Source organism: Planococcus citri, chromosome 2 (assembly GCF_950023065.1).
Source record: "Planococcus citri chromosome 2, ihPlaCitr1.1, whole genome shotgun sequence".
Lineage (NCBI taxonomy): Eukaryota > Metazoa > Arthropoda > Insecta > Hemiptera > Pseudococcidae > Planococcus > Planococcus citri.
Genome location: NC_088678.1, coordinates 73512882 through 73532566, shown reverse-complemented (window position 1 = coordinate 73532566; position 19685 = coordinate 73512882). Strand labels below are relative to the sequence as shown.

Below are 19685 nucleotides of genomic sequence, written 5' to 3'. Positions count from 1 at the left end.
ACTTATCAACTCCTAAGATCAATACATAGCAAACTGGACAAGCGCTAAACTTACTATATGTAGGTACATCCATGGTACATACATCCATACATCCCTACTACACAGTGATGGCAAAACTTTTTCATTTCAGTTCAAGTTTTTAGTTTTTAGTTACAGTTTTATTTTTTTCAGTTCAAGTTTTCAGTTTTTAGTTTCAGTTTTATTTTTTTCAGTTCAAGTTTTCAGTTTTAAGTTTCAGTTTTACTTTTTTCAGTTCAAGTTTTTAGTTTCAGTTTTCAGTTTTGCTTTTTTCAGTTCAAGTTTTTATTTCAGTTTTCTATTTCAGTTTCAGTTTTCAAAATTTTTCTTAAAGTTCAAAAGGAAATGAAAAAAAAATTTATTTTCTTTCATGAATTTTTTCATACATTAATCTAATTTGGTACTTGGCAACAAAAACTTCAAATTTCAAATTCAAACATTTCAAACTCAAAAATTATGAATAAATATGCAGGGCTGTGCAGAGAAAATCCGGGCCTGAGGGGGCCGAAGAAAAGACAAGTTATGCTATACTTGGGAGGAAGATCGCATTGTCCTTTTGCCGACAAAAAATTGTTATTTTGCCACAATAATCAAAATTTTAATTAACATGCTGAGCAGTGAGCACTGTATAGTATCAAAAAACTTTGAAAATACAGTAGGTAGTTCTGTTCTGTTCTGTTCAGAAAAAGTGAATTTGTATTTTTTGTACACCTACTTACAAGTGGGTCATTCCATGTCAACTCAACCAAAAAAAGGCGATTTTGAAAGTCACGTCTCATGTCTTTCGATTTCGCTCAATTTTATTTTACAATATCTACCCACCTAGTAAGTAAGAAAGCCGCAATCAGTTTGGCCCCAGCCCCCTCAGGGGGCGGGTGGGGGGAGAGCTTTCATTATTTTCACATTGTCTCGAGGTACTCAACTTCAGCATCAGCAGCCCATTCCTCCAAAACTATGATACTTTGATCAAAACTGATTTCACAGTTCGAAAGGGCATTGAATTTTGAACTTTTTGAGCATTTTAAAATTTTCAAAAGTTGAAAGTTGAACTTTGAATTTGAAAGTTCAAATTTCAAAATGGTGCTGTAAGTGGGAGCTACCATTTAAAATTTTGAAAAAATTTCCATAGATGTACATTTTGATACTTTTTCGAAATATTCAAGTTTCGAGATGGCACTCGTTGACGGAGGGGGAGCACCCCCAACCCCAATTTTGGGTGAAACGTTCGACAGAAAATCTGGGGCATGTGATATGTCGAATTGTATGTTTTTGGCGATGCTGAACACGAATATGACGTTAGATTTTTGATAGGACCCCATCCACGGCCCCCAGCACCTCCCCAAAGGGGGTAAATGTTCAAAAAAGTGTTTTGTTCATGCGACACATGGAATAATATGTTTTTGGTGACGCTGAACACGAATATGATGTCAGATTTTTGATTGGAACCCATCCACGGCCCCCCAACATTTTTTTGGACTTTTACCTATTGGGGGAGGTTCTGGGGGCCATAGGTGAGGTCGATTTAAAAAACTATGACTATATTCGTGTTCAGCGTCACCAAAAACATATTATTCCACGTGTCACACGAACAAAACGCATTTTTGAACTTTCACCCCCTTTAAGGAGGTGCTGGGGGCCGTGGATGGGGTTCGATCAAAAATCTGACGTCATATTCGTGTTCAGCGTCGCCGAAAACATACAATTCGATATATCACATGCCCCAGATTTTCTTTGGAACGTTTCACCCAAAATTGGTGGTGGGGATACTCCCCCTCCGTCAACGAGTGCCATCTCGAAACCTAAATATTTCGAAAAAGTATCAAAATGTACATCTATGGAAATTTTTTCAAAATTTTAAATGGTAGCTCCCACTTACAGTGCCATTTTGAAATTTGAACTTTCAAATTGAAAGTTCAACTTTCAACTTTTGAAAATTTCAACATACTTGAAAAGTTCTAAATTCAATGCTTTTTCGAACTGTGAAATCAGTTTTGATCAAAGTATTGAAAATAATAGAAGCCCCTCCATCCACCCCCTGAGGGGGCTGGGACCAAACTGATTGCGGCTTTCTTACTTACTGGGTGGGTAGATATTGTAAAAAAAATTTGAGTGAAATCGAAGGACATGACCCAAAAACGTTGGTTGAGTTGACATGGAATGACCCAAAGTAGCATTTTGAATGGCCCCAGCGAAGCGAGGGCAAACGTTTTCAGCTTTGGAAAATTTGTGATTTAAAAAGTAGAACAACATCAATCGATTTTAATGAAAAAAGAATAGGTTTTTCTTTTTGGTTTTTCTGATCTCAACATTTTTCAAATTCAATAGGTTTCTTGAAATTGTAACTCTGAATTCTGAGAAGAGTATCAAATTGACCCATGCAAAGCGAGGGCAAAAGATTGGATAATTTGTAGTTCAAAAAGTAGAACAATATCAATTTTAATGAGAGAATTCGCCATTCTGTTTTTCTGATTTCAACTTTTTCTAAATTTCATTTTCATCAATGTTTTTTTTGGAAAGAAAAGATTCAAATTGGCCCGAGCGAAGCGAGGGCAAAAATTTTTGAAAAAAATAAGAATTTTGAGAATAGATTGATGAGTTTGTCGACAAAATTCAGTGAATGGCAAAACTTTTACATTTCAGTTCAAGTTTTTAGTTTTTAGTTTCAGTTTCATTTTTTTCAGTTCAAGTTTTCAGTTTTTAGTTTCAGTTTCATTTTTTTCAGTTCAAGTTTTCAGTTTTCAGTTTAAGTTTTTCTCATTTCAGTTCTAGTTTCAGTTTCAGTTTCAGTTTCTCCATTTCAGTTCAAGTTTTTAACCAGTTTCAGTTTTAGTTTCAGTTTCAGTTTTCCATCACTGCTACTACATCTGAGGAACTGGTTTGGGTTGGATAAGATGTACGCATACGCCATCTTGGGTCATTTACGTTGTGATCACTTGAACACTAGTTTTTCATACCAGTGAAATATAATTATGCCTAATGTGTAATGTGAACTATGAATATTCATGTTGTACATACTTACATATATTTTTTAATTGAAGTTCATTTTGATTTTAATTTTATGAAGTACTTACTAGGCTACTACAAATTTGTAAAGGGTTATTCCATGCCAAATCGGCGGATTTTTGCACAATGGGCTTCGATTTTTTTAAAAATCATATCATATTGTGTAGAGCCCGGTGGTAGAGAAGAGGTCATCAAACGATGCGGAATGTTGCAGACCGGACATTTTTGCGATTTTTTTGGGGGAGCTGTATGGGGCTTCAAAGTTTTCCAAAATGGCCAAAAATAGAAAATTTCAGTTGCAAATACGTAGACTCTCCGGTTCGTAGGTGGTATTGAATTTTGAACTTTTTTGAAAAATTGTGCTACATTAAAGAGCTTTAGTAGTACATACTTTAAGAGGGTAATCGACGAATCGAATTGTCAAAAATCAGTGTTGCCACTTTCTAAAAACCTAAAAAAATATATTTCAAAACTTATGCTAAGTAATTTAAATAATAAGTTACCACCACACCCCCCCCCCCCGGCCGCTGTACATAATTTGAATTCTTGAGAGAAAAAAATCGAAGTTTCAAACTTTAAATTTTTACAAAATTTCATCAAATGGAGATGGAAAGCTGAAATTTACTCTACACTCCAATTTTAACACCTTCTGAAGACGACTTCAGGTAGGTTCAAGTCATTTTGGAGCCTCCAGCGACTTTTTGAAAATTACTGGAGCCTCTAGTAGATTTTTTTGAAACTCGAAATTTCCGCAAAATTTCATCAAAATGGAGCTGGAAAGCTGAAAATTATTCTGCAAACTAATTTCAATACGCTACGAAGTCAACTGCAGGAGGATTTCAAGTCATTTTGGAGCCTCCGGCGATTTTTTAAAAATTACTGGAGCCACCAGCAAATTTTTGAAACTTGAAATTTACCCAAAATTTCATCAAACGGAGATGGAAAGTCGAAATTCATTCTGCAAACTAATTTCAATACGCTACGAAGTCGACTGCTGGTGGATTTCAAGTCGTTTTGGAGCCTCCAGCGACTTTTTGAAAGGTCGTAAGTATGGCGTTTTTTGGAAAATTGAAATTTCCAAAAAGTAGCTGCGAAGCTTCAAAACCATTTGAAACCACCATGTACCTAGTCGACTTCATATCGCATTGAAATTAGTCTGCGAAATAAATTTCAACTTTCTATCTCCATTTGATGAAATTTTGTAAAAATTTAAAGTTTAAAAAATCTGCTGGACGCTCCAGAATTTTCAAAAAATCGCTGGAGGCTCCAAAACGACTTGAAATTTACCTGCAGTACTTCGTAGCGCATTGAAATTAGTTTGCAGAATAAATTTCAGCTTTCCAACTCCATTTTGATGAAATGTTGTGGATATTTTGAGTTTCAAAAATTTTCTGGAGGCTCCAAAACTGCTCAAAACGGTTTGAAACAGTTTCCAATCGATTTGGCATGTCGAAAATAGGGTATATCTCAAATTTTAGCTTTCTTGATCAATTAGGTAAAATTTTTATTTTTCCCCTCATTTTTGGTCTGAATTTGATTTTCAAAAATTTACCAAAAATCGAAGAATGCACTTCAGCACTTGAAATTTTGACACGTGAAAAATTTTTGCCTGATCTTTCGATCTACCTTTGTAAGGTTTATCTGCCAATCAAAATGGCGTAATTAAAATGGCCGCCATTTTGTAAGTAGAGCTTCTTTTTTTTTTAGTACAAGGGCTAGAAATGTTCCTTTGGACTCCCCGTTCAAGAAAAAAGTTGTCTCAGAGGATCGACCGGTGGCGGGGTGCAATAATTCTTGAGCGGGTTCCCCGACGTGCAAGATTAGTACTGAAGTACAAACTTGAATGCTAAATTTTAGATTTACGAATTTTCATCGTAATTCTGATCTCGTTTTCGCACTTTGCTATTTCGATAATTCAACATTTTTTTAAAAAGTTACCAAATTTTATTCTTTTTTTCATTTTTTTCAAATTCGTTCATTTTTTCAGTTTTTATGGAGATTTTTCGATAATTTCGAACTTTTCTTTGGGGGGGGGGGGAGACGGCGTCCCCCTGCGTCCCCCCAAAAAAGTTCTGATAATAACCATATGATCTCGGCCAGTTAAAATTCTGTAAAAATCTCAGTAGGTAGTAGTAATTTTTATGTAGAATAACATATCAAAAAATTGAAAGGACATTTTTTTCATTTTTCAAGGGAAAAACTTACAAGTTTGGCACTCATTGCAAATAAAGTAGGTACCATCAGAACCCTAAAAAATGAAAATTTTTGTATTTTTGAGATATTTTACCAATGATGTAGACAAACATGATGTGAAAAAATAAACAGAAATACCATCGAAGGAACATGTCCTGAACCCCCCTTCCCCCCAACAAAATTTCTGGTGCTGTAGTTCATTTTTGGAGTTTTGGCGAATCTTTGAAAATTTTCAAAATTCGAAAAATTGAAACAAGAGCCTGAAATACACTTTCTACCATCGAAAATTCCATATGGTGAAAGGATTTGCAAAAATAAGCAAGGCTCTCATCGCATTCTTCCGCCTTCAGGGATTGAGGAAAAACTGACGGCGGATTCATCAATTGCTCAGTGGGTAGATTACCTACATAAATGAAATATGAATGAACAAGTTCGCCAGTAAAATATACAAAATAGGTACGTCTATTACGAGAATTAAAATGATAATATACAATCGCTTATTACATATCTACTAATTGACAATCAATACCTAAACAAAACACAATAATCATGATAAGCATCACCAAGGCAGTAAAAATACGAGTAAAAACACAAAACAAGTAAACGATATCAATTTGACAAGCTGAATCAGTAGTGATAATATTTACTTAACAACAGCAACTTTTCATTCAGGGTGTCTAACAAAATCTGAAAACTAAAGAGAAGGGATCTTGGAAAGACCTTTCAAAAGGACATTTTTAAAATTGAAAACGTACTGTTACCCCCCCCCCCATTCATTTTCACAAAATTTACAGATGAAAGTTTCAAAAATTTGTAATTTAAAAAAAAAAAATGATCACGAAAAATATACATCAAACAATGGAAATAAACAACCAGGGTGTCCAACTGTCCATTATTGTTGGTGAGTCATTTTCCCTGACTTTTCCAGGTTTTCGAGACCAATTTCCCAGAGCATATTTCCAATTTTCTATACTTACCCCATACTTGAATTACAGAAGAAGCTTTGGAGGGGGGAGGGGGTATTTTTCCGCATTAGTTTCTCTTCGAACTGGATATTTCTTCAGACATAAAAAAACAGCTGAACTTTGATTACAAACTAGGTAGGTACCTATTTTAATTTTACAAAAATTGCAAACATGCAAGCAGTGGTGCCGCGCTCCAAATGTTTTGTAGGGGGGGGGGGGGGTGATTTGGGTACAAAATGTCGAATGAAAATTCAAAAATAGGTACCGAATGAAAAACCAAAAATGGAGAATAATTTCGACCAACAGAATTAAAAATAAGAATAAGAAAAATAATAGCAATTCAAACACTTCATTTTATTCCAGTATGAAAATGACAAAAAATAGCAGAGCTGATGCGGGCCCTGGGCAGGTAATAATGTTGGGCCCGTTTCAAAAGTAAAAGCTATTTTTTAGGTTTTTGAGAGGGGATTGTGTAGAATGAACATCTCTGGATTGATGTGGTGTAAACACTTTGGTTTTTTGCCAATTGATACAATGTTCATATGACTTATGAAAATTTTTCTGTTCTTTTTTGGATTTTTGGAGGCTTCGAATGTGAAATATATTCATTTTAAAATGAGAAACAAATTGGCCCAAGCGAAGCGAGGGCGAGAGCTTTTGATAATGAGTATTTATTTCGAGATGCCTAAAAACAAGTATACTTTTTAAAGGCGAAAAGTTTATTTTTTGGTTTTTTAAATTTTATAAATCGAATAAAGTTTTTTTTGAAGGAAGTTACTTTTGAAAAAAAATAGAGAACAGGCTCGAGCGAAGCGAGGCCGAAAGCTTCTGAAAATGTGTACATAAGTAATTCAAGAGGCATAAAAATTAAAAACGAATACTTTATTTTTTGGACTTTTCGCTCGATTTCGATTAAATGCCAAAATTACTCGTACTTAAAAAATCGGAAAATGAAGGCCCCAGCCCCATGTGCAAAAAGACAAACTTTTCCTGACGTTTTGGATCAGAATGACTGTTAGACACCCTGTCCTTACCCTGTCATTTCAAGAATTACACCAAGCTACGCAGTTCTTCTACGTTTTCTAGGACCAAATGACTTCAGCTCATCAGGAAATAGCCTCGTAAACTTCTCGATTTCTTCTTCGTCTTTGTTAAAATACCACATTAAAAAACGATCCAACCTCGCAGGAAATTTAAGTTTAAACTCATTCCCATCATCTCCCGCCATTCTTCTCGGCTGTGAGTGAGTTCGAATCATGGTACGAAAAATATCCTCAACCGGTACCGACTGCTTGAATTTGATAACTTCGTCTGCGCTACCCAACAACCAAAAAAGAAACGCTTCCAATTGGTCACCATTAAAGCGCAGAATTCTACCATCAATCAGATACTCTTTGAAATGCTCAAACAAACGTTTTTTCATAGGCACAGCGTCTTGTTCATCTGGATGAAAAGTGTCGACGAATTCCATCAAGTGATTCAGGTGAACCAACTCACCACCCCATTGAATACATTCGAGTAAACATTTTTGGGTTACAGGAGATGATCTCAGTTGGTTTCTAAATTCAACGCCGAAATCGGCATCATTTTGAAAAACATCGTCGATGAACTCATTCAGCAGTTTATTGTTTCTGACTACGTCAATTGTCAATACAGAATTTTCACCAACATAATTCGATCTCAATAATCGCGGTTTCATATCCATTCTGTTTCGCTCATCGAGGCAGCAAACGAATAAAAATTCATTTAATTCTTCGAACATGCCACGTTTCAGTAACAAGGCGCACCCTTGGGCGATATTTTCATATATCGACATAACGTTCTCTTTGAATAACGTAATTTCATTTTCGTTTCGAAACGACAATTTCATAATATCGACCAAATCTTCGACAGGTGCGCAGAAGATCAAATTTTGCCAACGCTCAAGCCAAAATATGTTTCTCTCTTCGAAAGCAGCATCTTGCAATACTACGATCAGAAATTTCACTCCTCTACTACAGCTCCGTCGAAACCGATTTCTAAAGCAAAATAATTGATCGCAATGTAGCACAAGATCCAACGCCGATCGTTTGAAATGCTGCGGTACACTCTCCCATATCTCACTGAACACATTAGTCATGCTTTGAGAATGAAGATGTTCGCCTTCAGTCATTGAGATCGTACTATAAATAAAGAACCGAAACTGTCCTGTATCCATCCTGCTCCGAATACACATCCAAGTTGGAAGAACATGAACTAGTCTTGGTTCATATTTCAACAGATGCAGTATCAAATCATAACCGTGTGCGGCTACGAAAATGTCCATTTGATGTTCGTTCAGTTTCGGTAAAATAAACCTGGCGAATACCACGATTGCGTGGTAACATATATCTACTCGTAACTGGCAATCGGAAGGCAAACGATTCCAAAAATACATCATGGACGAATGGGTTCTATAGTCATTTAATGTATCTATCATCAACTCGTCGATAGGAACATTATATAGATTAGGAATCCGATGCAATTCGTTTCTAAGGTAGCAAATCCAGTAGTACTGTTGCGGACACGTATAAAAATCAATTTTATTCAAATCCTTCATCGTCTCGCTGACAAATGGCGATTGCCAAATCTGTTTGATATCATCTTCGAAGCAGTACAAACAAGCGATCTTGAATTTCTCATCTTCGGTGATTAGATCGCACAGTATCATTCGTTTAGCTGTTCGCACTTCGTGAATGGTGCCATCCCAGTCCCATGCAAAATCGTCGAATCGGCTTAAAACGTCCATCGAACCACTACCATCGAATACATTAGGGTAATGATATTTCTGCCATCGCACGATCGAATTTCTGAATGTGTCGATGTATTCCTCCAGTGAACTGCGAATCGTCGATGGCAAATTGGGAAGAATAGTTCTCAGCTGGATATTATTTCTGAAATCTAATTCGTGCGAACGCTTACTTTCGAGTTGAGCGCAGATTTCTTTACGCCATAATTCCACCGCGACTACGATAGATGAGATTTTTTCCAGGGTGATAGGGCTGGGAAATGTCAGGTCGTACACATTAGACGTGGTTTCAGTCATGGTAAGTTAGCTCTTTGTCTGTTATCTTGAGATGATTAGGCTATGTGGATATGAATTCAGTCCTCATGGAAAATCTAAAATTTCATAAAATGCTCAGAAAAATGTCACATAACTTGATCACGTATTGCTATGATGGATACCTACCTACTAATTAAGGATGTGTTGATCTTATGTACAATCAAACTGATTGATATGCAAATGAACCAACAGAATCACTCATTGTTGATAAAGTTACTGCAAAATCAAAATGTACTTGGAATTTTAATTGATTTATACCGACGAGTCAAGTTATGACTTTCACATGAAAATTTAAACTGCTGAAGAGCATGCTATCATCATCTCCATAGATATGGATTCAAACTGGATCGGACACTTGAAATGTAGGTACACGAAAAAGTGAAGCTAAAAATCAACCAATCATAAATCGAGTAGACCACGTGTTTTTCGAGAGGTGAAGGCTGTGATTGGTTGGTTGTCGATGAAAAAAAAAGGAGAAGGAACAATGTAGGTACCTACACCAAACACCAAAATAAAAATAATATAGAAAATGAATAATATATCGACTTTCTTGTGCATTAGGTAATTTAATTTTAAAATGAATTAAAAAGTTTGAAAGAATGATTTTTTCTTTAAAACGTGAAAAAAACTGGGATTTTTGATTTTTTGTTCAATTCTGGCCTTCTTTTTAGTTTTTGGGAGTTCTGGGATTTGTTTTTCATCGAAAATTTAAAACTGAAGAAATGGGGAATTTTTGAAAATTGAAGTTAACAACACTGACTGGATGGAAACTGAAACTTGGAAAGGTACAGACTACAGTGACTGCTCAGCTGTGTTGTGAGTTGTGATAACAGTAAATTTGAGATTTAATTCATTAACACAATACCTACATACAAAAAAGTTTGAACTTGGAATGTTTTTTGAGTCCATTCAATTTCAAAGCAAGTAGACCAAGTGACAAAGTGACAATGATTACCAGAGGCGTTATTAGTCAAATTAGATCTGAAGTTACAAAACGATTCATTTATTTGTCACCAGCCAGGCAACTATCAAACATTTCGAATGTCAACTACAACAAGCAAACCCTCGTGGATGATAGCGATAAACCAATCAGAAGCGTATTGGTAACCAACAGAGGTAAAATTTAGATTTTTTTTACACACTCGTTCTTTGATTTCATTACGCTTACGCAGAGTTATCTATGAGTTCACATGAAGTCTCAGCTCAGGGTGCATACTTAGACTTACTTACGCGATGTGCATTTGATCAGTTTTTTAGCAGTTCACACTTCACAGTAAAATTTTGTTTGCAATTCTGTTGAAGTTTGATTTTTTTGCTTTTCAGAGCACAACAACCTTGAATCTCACCAAGCAAGAATTAAGGAGCTTGAAGCAATCATTGTAAAGCTAGAAGGTATGTGGTTGAAGAAAAGATCAATTCTACCTACATAAATAAATTTTGAATATGATGTAACATTGATATTAATATAATATACACATACCTATTATTGTTTTTGTTTAGACGAGGCGATCCACCAAAAGAAACCAAGTGGGTCCTTGGACTTGGCACAGGCGGTAATAGAAAACAGAAGAGGTAAGGATTTTATTACTTTAAAAAAAAAAAATTAAGTCAGATTGCAGGAGTGGGCAAAATCACATCAGAATTGAGAGCTGTGGGTCTGAAACGATCCAGAAACCAGAACCGCAATTAAATCCTGAATCAAATCCAATCCCAAAACCTATATCCTGAAACCAAAATCATTATTTTTCTTGATCCCAAAATCAATAAGTTACCTATAATTTTGAACCTGAAACAATTCATTTTTTCCCTTATGATTGGATAGAAATTACTCGACGAATTCAGCAAAACGGGCATTTACAACATTTAATTAAGTAGGTAATTACACCATCTAATTCCCCATGTCAATACCTCCCATTGTTTAGGCCCTTTGCAGGGTCCATTAGTCAATTTGGGCTTTAAATAGGTTGAAATGAAAATCCCAAAACCTGAACCGATGCATCCCCGTACCAAAACAGTTTTTTCAATCCTAAAACCAAAATAAAAATTTAGAAGAACAAAACTAAAACAAATCCAATCCCGAAATGAATAAATTTTGATCCCGAACTGAAATCATTCCAGAAGACCCACAGCTCTGCAGCCCTGATTGATTCAAATCATGAATCACATTTTCAGAACAAAATCACACTAGTAACCAAATTCATTGAATTGAATTTATTCAATATAAAAATGGAGGTTCACCCACTCCTGCTAATTTGACAATTTCAGTATCGTCGTCTTTATGCATTGTGTGTAATGTATGTATTTTAAAATTATTTTTCAGCGTGGCAATAAAGCCTTTGAAAATGTAATGGGTTGATTTCCCCACACTAGAGTTGTTCAACTGCGCAATCGATAGGCACTTAGCAAATATGAGCAGATTTATTTGTTGATTCAAAAATTAAATTTTTAACAATACTCAGGTTCTTTCTCATTTTAACAAGTATTACTTAATATTTTTAAATTTCTCGATGGTTTGTATTGGATTTTTCTCCTGTTTCAATTGATTTTTAGATCTTTAGTTTTGTTAATTTTTTCCAATAAAATAATTTTTCCATGATTTGGTTTTGAATTTTGATGATCTTTTTCTCCTGAATTGAATTTGTGCCGAATTCAATCATCTTGACTCTTGAATTGTGTGATTTTATGGATGCTCAAATTTTAGTTGGTACATACTTCTCCTTATTTTTGTTCAATGACTTTTTTTGAACTTTGTGAGTCTTCTTTTTCCTAGATTTGGTGATTTTTCTTTCAAATTTTGGTAGATTTTTCCCAATTTTGACAGGTATTATTTTTTAGTATTTTTGTGAGGTATCTACTTTTTTGAATTTTGCCTTGAAACGTGACAGAAAAAAGTCCTCATTTTTAACTAAAATTCAGCAAAATTCATAAAAGTACCTACCTACTAACTAATTTCAATATATATGTTTCAAAATGTTCCTGCTTTTTTTTTCTTGTGCATTAATTTAATTTTAAAATTAATTAAAAAACTTGACAGAATGATTTTCTCATGCACCAAACAAAACCATTCATAGAACTTTAAAACGTGAAAAAATCTGAGATTTGTTTTACATCAAAAATTTAAAATTGAAGAAAATAGGGAATTTTTGAAAATTAAAGTTACCAGCACTGACTGGATGGAAACTTGGAAAGGCATGGTCGACGGCTCAGCTGTGTTGTGCTTGTGATAACAATAAATTTGAGATTTTTTAAAACTATTAAAACAATATCTACCAACAAAAAAAGTTTGTAGGTACCTACTTGGAATGTTTTTTTTGTGTCGATTGAAAGCAAGTAGATAAAGTGATAATGATTACCAGAGGCGTTACCGGTCAAATTAGATCTGAAGTTAAGAAACGATTCATTCATTTGTCACTAACCAGGCAACTATCATCAAACACGGCGAATGTCAACAACAACAAACAAACCCACGTGGACTATACTAGTAACTGTAAACCAATCAGAAGCGTATTGGTAGCTAACAGAGGTAAAGTTTTGTATTATTTATTTATTTTTTCGAAAATAGTTTTCAAATAATTACCTATAAATAGGTAATTTAAAATTTAATTTCGTAGGAACTTCTGAAACGATTTTGATCAAACTTGAAGTTTCACAACTAGGCTACTAGCCGGACACTTCGCCATCACCATTAACTTGAAATCTCACTAGGCCTGTACGATTCCTACAAAGTACTAATAGATACGACCCTCAATTTTTGGTGAAACATTCATGAACGAATTGATCAATTTTTTGAAAGAACCATTCGCCAACGAATCGATCAATTCTTCAATTTATGAATCACTTCGTTCGCGAATGAGTCGCTTATACGAGTAAATTCGTTCGCGAACGAGTCGCTTATACGAATTAATTCGTTTGCGAACGAGTCGTTCATACGAATCAATTCGAATTCGTTCACGAATGATTCACTAAAAATTATTCAATTCGTTCGCGAATGATTTATTAAAAATTGAGCAAATTAATCAATTTGTTCGCGAACGAGTCACTTATACAAATCAATTCTCGTTCGCGAACGAGTCACTTAAATGAATCAATTTGTTTGCGAACGATTCACCAAGAATCATTCAATTCGTTCGTGAATGATTCATCAAAAATTTGGTAAATTAATCGATTTGTTCGTGAACCAGTCACTTATACAAATCAATTCGTTCGCGAATGATTCATCAAAAATTGAGTAAATGAATCGATTTGTTCGCGAACGAGTCCCATTATACGAATCAATTCGTTCGCGAATGATTCAATAAATATTTCAATTCGTTCACGAATGATTCAGTAACTATTGATAAATTTGTTCGCGAATGATTCATCTAGAAATCAATCAATTTTTTCAATCGCCAATCGGCTGTGACTGTGAATGATTCGATTTGATTCACTTCGCTTGAAAACAAAATCGAAAATCAATTCCTATACAATAATTTCACAAAAGCCCGAATCAATCGTAAATTAATTGATCCGTTTGCGAATGATTCACCAAGAAATCAATCAATTTATATAATCAAATCACCAATCGTTTGTAAATGATTCGATTCGATCGTACTAAACAGATCAATTGCTGTACAAAAATGTTTCAAAAAAGTGACTCAATTGGTTCGTAACTGTAAAAGATTTCATTTGAAGAAAAGTCGCGTCGGTCTTCTAACGCTGAATGTGTTGGTGTTTTTTCAAATTGACCTCCCCCTGGCCCACAGAACACCCCCAAATCCAAATGGGTAAAAGTTTAACAAATAGATAATTATTTCCACATTATGGGGTTCAATAAAAAATCCGACGTCATATTCGTGTTCAGCGTCACCAAAAACATATAATTCGATATATCACATGCCCCAGATTTTTTTTTGAAAGTTTTGCTGTAGAGGGTATTCGAGGACCTAACTAAGTTACTCGCCATAGTAGGGAACTTTATGCCCTAAGGTTGAGGCTGCACTGCGAAGCAGCGCGCTCTGGACGGATTAGTTCGGACTGAGCGCAGGACGAACATTACGGACGTCTGTGGCCTCATTATAACTTTTTATATGGTCTTGGTCGCAGGTCAGCAGAAGTGCTAATGTCTTACATTGTACATGGTCGTCGTATTGTATAACAATATAGAATATAATACTCAGTGTAATGGATTGCTTCTCTCAATAAACCTACCTGCATTGAACCTTGAACGTTGTTGTCTTTGAGTATTATGTACTAGATAAAGGTATCTGACTAAGCTTTGGCTAGGAAGGGTGGGAAAGATAACTCCACATTCTAACTTGTCCTGTCTTGGACGGCAAGTTAGAACATCCGTTTACTTTTACATTGCCCAAATTTTGAAGAGCAGGTGCCCCCCTCTCCATATTAAAAGATCCACTCTCGAAAATTGAATATTTCAAAAAAACATCAAAGGTATATCTATGAAAATTTTTCAGAATTTTAAAGTTTAGCTCCCACATACAGCGCTATTTTTAAATTTCAACTTTCAAATTTTGAAAATTTCAAAATACCTACTTTTAAAAAAATTTGAGCGAAATCACAAAAAAATTGCATTTCTTTGGTCAAATTGACATGGAAAGACCATACCGTAGATGTTGTTGATTTTGAACAATAGGGAATTTAAAAAATGCTAATTTGTTTCCCACAAGTATTATTTTATTAATAAGTAAATAGCTTCTTCTGATGAAGAAAAAAGAACAAATTGTTTGTGCGATTACAATATACCAACTCATGTATTTATAGCTACCTACCTACTACCTAGTACTTACCTACCTATCTAATTCATGATAATACGAGTAATTGATTTTAATATTCCATAAATTTGCAGGTGAAATTTCCATTCGTGTATTTAGAGCATGTAGAGAATTGGGAATCAAATCAGTAGCTATTTATTCGGAACAAGATCAGATGCAGCACATGCATCATGAATATGCCGATGTATCTTATCTAGTTGGAAAAGGTTCACATCCAGTCGAAGCATATTTAAATATTCCAGAAATCATTCGCATTGCCAAAGTAGGTAGGTACCACTTTTACTTTTCAAAGTTTTCAACGTCAACATATTATTTTTCCTATGTACGTGTAATTGATTGAAAAACACCAACAAACTTTAATGAAATATTGAATTTTGCAGGAGCAAGACGTCGATGCCATTCATCCTGGTAATGGATTCTTGTCAGAAAGATCGGATTTTGCTCAAGCAGTCATCGATGCTGGTATCCGGTTCATTGGCCCTTCTCCTCATGTTATGCAACAAATGGGTGACAAAGTAGCCGCCAAACAAGCAGCAATCGATTGTGGCTTGCCTATTGTACCCGGAACCCCTGTACCAATCACCACGACTGAGGAAGCTATGGAGTTCTGTCTTAAACACGGTTTGCCCGTTATTTTCAAACCTGTCTATGGACATGATGGAATAGGAATGAGAGTTGTCCACAAAATGGAGGTTGGTTTTCATTCGTCAACCAAATTACGCACTCGTAACTGGTGCATGTGTTTCTAATTCGACGTCCTTGTATTTTAGGATTTAAAAGAAAATTTCGAAAGAGCCAGTTCAGAGGACAAAAATGCTTTCGGAAATGGCGCAGTGTTTATAGAAAAATTCGTCGAAAAACCAAGGAACATCCAAGTCCAGTTGTTGGGTGACAAAGCCGGTAATGTTGTTCATCTTTACGAAAGAGATTGCTCTGTTCAGCACAGACATAAGAAAGTTATCGCAATTGCCCCAGCGCCTCGACTAGACCCTGAGGTATCTCGAATAATCCGAGTGATTAAAACAACAAAAAAACCAATCGCAATTTCCATCAATTTTTACCAATTTTTTTTTACATTTTACAGGTCAGAGATCAAATGATTGATGGAGCTGTGAAATTGGCCAAACACGTTGGGTACTCGAACGCCGGAACTGTTGAATTCTTGTGCGATGAAAAAGGCAATTTTTATTTCATCGAAGTAAACACTCGATTGCCAGCAGAGCACACTGTTACCGAAGAAATCACCGAGTAAGACTTTCAATGAAAATTGCCCCCTCCCTACCTTCCTTGAAATTAATTATCGACTTCATAATATTTTTCAACAGTATCGATTTAGTCGAATCTCAAATAAAAGTAGCCGAAGGAGTCACGTTACCCGAATTGGGCATCACTCAGGAAAACATTCGACCCCGAGGATATGCCATCCAATGCGGTATCACCACCGAAGACCCTGATAGATGTTTCTTACGAGATAATGGAACAATCAGAGTACGCTTTATCATTTTCCCCCTGTCTCTCTTTCAGTTCTTTCTGATTTTCACCCGAAAAATTCGTTTTACAGGAATTCAGAAAAGGAGGAGCCGAGGAGGTATTGGCATCCGTCTAGGTGGAGCTTCAGATTGCGCTGGTACCTTTATTTACCCTTATTACGACTCGTTGTTAGTAAAAGTTACCGCCCGCGCTGCTGATTTTCCAGCCAGTTGTTCAAAAATGTTTAGAGCTTTAAAGGAATTCCGTATTCAGGGAGTCGAGGTAATTCAAGTTGCCTACCCTACGCCGTTATTTATGTTCCACTATTAATTTTTGTTACCCCTCCAGACAAACATTAGATTCCTTTCAGCAATATTGAAAAACAACCGATTTAAAAATGCTGCTATGCACACACAATTCATTGATGAAAATCCCCATTTGTTCTCCATTCAACTTTCAAATATGGCCCGTGTTCTGATCAACAGGCCTTCAATGTCATTGGCAAGTAGCCTGAAACCCACCGAAGTCAGTCCAGCCAAGTCAGCAATTTCCATAGGTAAAAATTCGTAATTTTTTTCCTAACTTTAAAAACAAATATTGAGCAATGAAACAAAAAAACCTTCATATTAGTTATTAATTCTGGAACTACTAATTAGGGGGAAAATAAAAGAAATCAATTTCATTCACTGAGCTGAACCTTTGAAAATTTGGGAACCTCAATTATTGCGAAAAAAAACTACTGTTTGGAACTGCTGCATCACGGCTCTATTAACGATTCAAATCACAACAATCCTGATACTGATACAAGTTTTTCTTATACTTTTTGCTTATCAACAGTTAACACAGAGTAGTTTAAAGTTTGGTTTTTATTAAAAACTGACTAAATATATTTTGAAAATTACACCAGCGGTTGTTTTATTTCATCTGACATTCTTTTTTGCTTTGCTTTTCAGAGTGCAACTACCCTGAATCTGACCTAACAATTCTGGAGCTTAAAGAAATGATTGAAGAATTGCTAGAAGAATTGCTAGAAGAAGCCATACAAGAAAGTACGTAGTTTGAAGAAAAGATTCATTGTACATAAATTTTGAATATGATTTAACATTGATATTAATATAATATATATATATATTATTGTTTTTGTTTAGACGAGGCGATCCTCCAAATGAAATTAGAGGAGGCGATCCACCATATGAAACCAAGCAGGGCCCGGGACTTGGCACAGTGGGCAATAGACATAGACAGAAATTTTTATTTTTCAAATTAAGACAAATTGCATGGAGTGGGGCAAATGAACGCCAACGTCGCCAACTGAACAAAATTATTCAATACATTTTGAACAAAAAACATCAATCAGACCAGAACAATATCTTTCAATTTTATTCAAATTATTCGCTATTTTTCGTGTTTTAGACTTCATTTTTATGATATGTATGTACTACATAGGTAGGTAACTCAAGTTTTGTTTTGTCTTTCAAAGGCGGTAAAAGGCTTAACTTTCAAAGCACAAATAAAAAATCTTTCTATGTATAATTAGAATTCATTGTGTAAGTGAAGAAAAAATGACTGCAAAAGTGAGAACAGAACAGAACAAATCAAAATAGAACCAAATCAAGGTGAACAAAACTAGAACAGAAAAAATGAATCAAAATTGACTTGAACAGAACCAGAATAGAATACTTACTAAAAGTTTTTGTTCATGAACAGACCAGAGCAGAACAAAACAATCGTTTCGTTCACCGGCCATGCAAAGCTATTGTGGGTCTGAAATGATCCAGAAACCAGAACCGATTAAATCCTTAATCAAATCCTATCCCAAATACCAAAATTGTTATTTTTCTTGATCCTAAAACCCAAAAAATCCCGGAACAGCCGGACCTGATATGATTTTGAACCCAAAACCATCCTTGAACTGAAACAAAATTAGTTCGGTTTCGGGATTTCAAATTTTTTATTCCTCCCCCCCCCCCCGATTTGATTTTGTTTGAGAAATTGTTATTTTACATCATCCCATTTTTTAGACCCCTTGCAAGGCCCATTAGTCAATTTGGGCTTGAAATAGGTTGAAATGAAAATCCCAAAACCGGAACCAATTCATCGCGGGACTGAAACAATTTTTTCAATCCCAAAATCAAAATGAAAGTTTAGAAGAACAAAACTAAAACAATCGTTAAGTACCTCAAATACTATCAACTGACAATATTGGCAACTCCATCAAAAAATAGTGTTTTATCCTCCTAGCGGCCTGGGGTGAAACTAAATTTTACCACAGGCATCTGATTTGCTGATTCTAATCTAGCGGACCCGCGAGGTTCAAACCAGTTCCAATCAGAGGATTTTTGATAAGAGTATAAGTTTCAATTTCAATCCAGGCCGTTCAGATCGCGCTATTATTGTGATAAAAACGCTCAATGTATTTTAAATGGGGTTGCCAGTATTTAGTTGATAGTATTTGGTTACCTGAATGAAAGCTGAAACTGAGTATGTCCATAAAAAAGTAGGATTTTCATTTTACACATCACTGATAAGGATTGGATTCGCTTGGAAGGGTTCGTTGAGTCTTGATTGAACATCGGTTAGCTTCATGCATCTTTCCTGGTGCACTTTAACTACACCCATATGCAAATTTTCCCATTCAGGGCATCCCAGAGTCTTATCAGTGATGCACAAAGAAATTTTTTTTCATGGACATACTCGGTTTCAGCTTTAAGGTAACAAAATCCAATCCCAAAACGAATAAATTTTGATCCCAAAACTGAAACCCAATCCCAAAATCGTTTTAGATTCAGACCCACAGCTCTGCAGCCTGATTAATACAAATTGTGAATCACATTTTTAGAAAAAAAAATCACTGGTAACCGAATTTATTGAATATTGAATTTATTCAATAAAAATTAAGGTTCACCCACTCCTGCTACTTGGACAATTTCAGTATCATTGTCTTTATTTGAGTATAATGTAGGTATGTATTTCAAAATTATTTTTCAGCATGGTGGTGAAGCCTGGCTGGGAAAATTTATTGGGTCGATTTCCCCATACTAGAGCTGTTCAACTGGGCAATCAATACCTACTAAGTAGTATGAGCAGATTTATTTGTTGATTCAAAAATTCAATTTTCAAACAATATTCAGGTGTTTTCTCATTTTAACAAGTAGGTAATAGGTATTACTTAATATTTTTAAATTA

General features: G+C 35.2%; 3 protein-coding genes across 4 annotated transcripts; 2 read left to right on the top strand and 1 right to left on the bottom strand.

Moving 5' to 3' along the window:
* Positions 1–5659: 5659 nt before the first annotated feature.
* Positions 5660–9539, bottom strand: LOC135837693 (uncharacterized). Its single transcript, XM_065353058.1, has 2 exons — positions 9388–9539; positions 5660–9317 (listed from the first exon to the last, which is right to left on the bottom strand). Exon 2 carries the CDS (start codon positions 9241–9243, stop codon positions 7240–7242), a length of 2004 nt encoding a protein of 667 aa, XP_065209130.1. The 5' UTR covers positions 9244–9317; positions 9388–9539; the 3' UTR covers positions 5660–7239.
* A 529-nt stretch (positions 9540–10068) lies between these two features.
* Positions 10069–11857, top strand: LOC135837692 (uncharacterized). The gene is made up of 4 exons (XM_065353057.1): positions 10069–10377; positions 10585–10653; positions 10762–10833; positions 11582–11857. The coding sequence occupies exons 1-4, from the start codon at positions 10209–10211 to the stop codon at positions 11590–11592; spliced, it is 321 nt and encodes a 106-aa protein (XP_065209129.1). The 5' UTR covers positions 10069–10208; the 3' UTR covers positions 11593–11857.
* A 3481-nt stretch (positions 11858–15338) lies between these two features.
* Positions 15339–18037, top strand: LOC135837691 (pyruvate carboxylase, mitochondrial-like). Of its 2 annotated transcripts, XM_065353056.1 has the most exons (8): positions 15339–15721; positions 15800–16024; positions 16114–16277; positions 16355–16517; positions 16599–16781; positions 16848–17055; positions 17453–17548; positions 17648–18037. In XM_065353056.1, exons 1-8 carry the CDS (start codon positions 15524–15526, stop codon positions 17764–17766), a joined length of 1356 nt encoding a protein of 451 aa, XP_065209128.1. In that variant the 5' UTR covers positions 15339–15523; the 3' UTR covers positions 17767–18037. The 2 variants fall into 2 exon arrangements, with proteins under 2 accessions (XP_065209128.1, XP_065209127.1); XM_065353055.1 differs by lacking the exons at positions 16848–17055; positions 17453–17548; positions 17648–18037 and having other exon boundaries at positions 16591–16768.
* Positions 18038–19685: the final 1648 nt, after the last annotated feature.

Excerpts from the sequence above, each read along its gene's own strand:
- LOC135837693 (XM_065353058.1), bottom strand. The coding sequence starts at position 9,243 with ATGACTGAAACCACGTCTAATGTGTACGACCTGACATTTCCCAGCCCT.
- LOC135837691 (XM_065353056.1), top strand. The coding sequence starts at position 15,524 with ATGCAACAAATGGGTGACAAAGTAGCCGCCAAACAAGCAGCAATCGAT. Across the intron at positions 15,722-15,799 it reads GAGTTGTCCACAAAATGGAG|GATTTAAAAGAAAATTTCGA; the intron begins GTTGGTTTTCAT and ends CTTGTATTTTAG. Across the intron at positions 17,056-17,452 it reads CAAGTCAGCAATTTCCATAG|AGTGCAACTACCCTGAATCT; the intron begins GTAAAAATTCGT and ends TTTGCTTTTCAG.
- LOC135837692 (XM_065353057.1), top strand. The coding sequence starts at position 10,209 with ATGATTACCAGAGGCGTTATTAGTCAAATTAGATCTGAAGTTACAAAA. Across the intron at positions 10,378-10,584 it reads CGTATTGGTAACCAACAGAG|AGCACAACAACCTTGAATCT; the intron begins GTAAAATTTAGA and ends TTTGCTTTTCAG. Across the intron at positions 10,654-10,761 it reads AATCATTGTAAAGCTAGAAG|ACGAGGCGATCCACCAAAAG; the intron begins GTATGTGGTTGA and ends GTTTTTGTTTAG.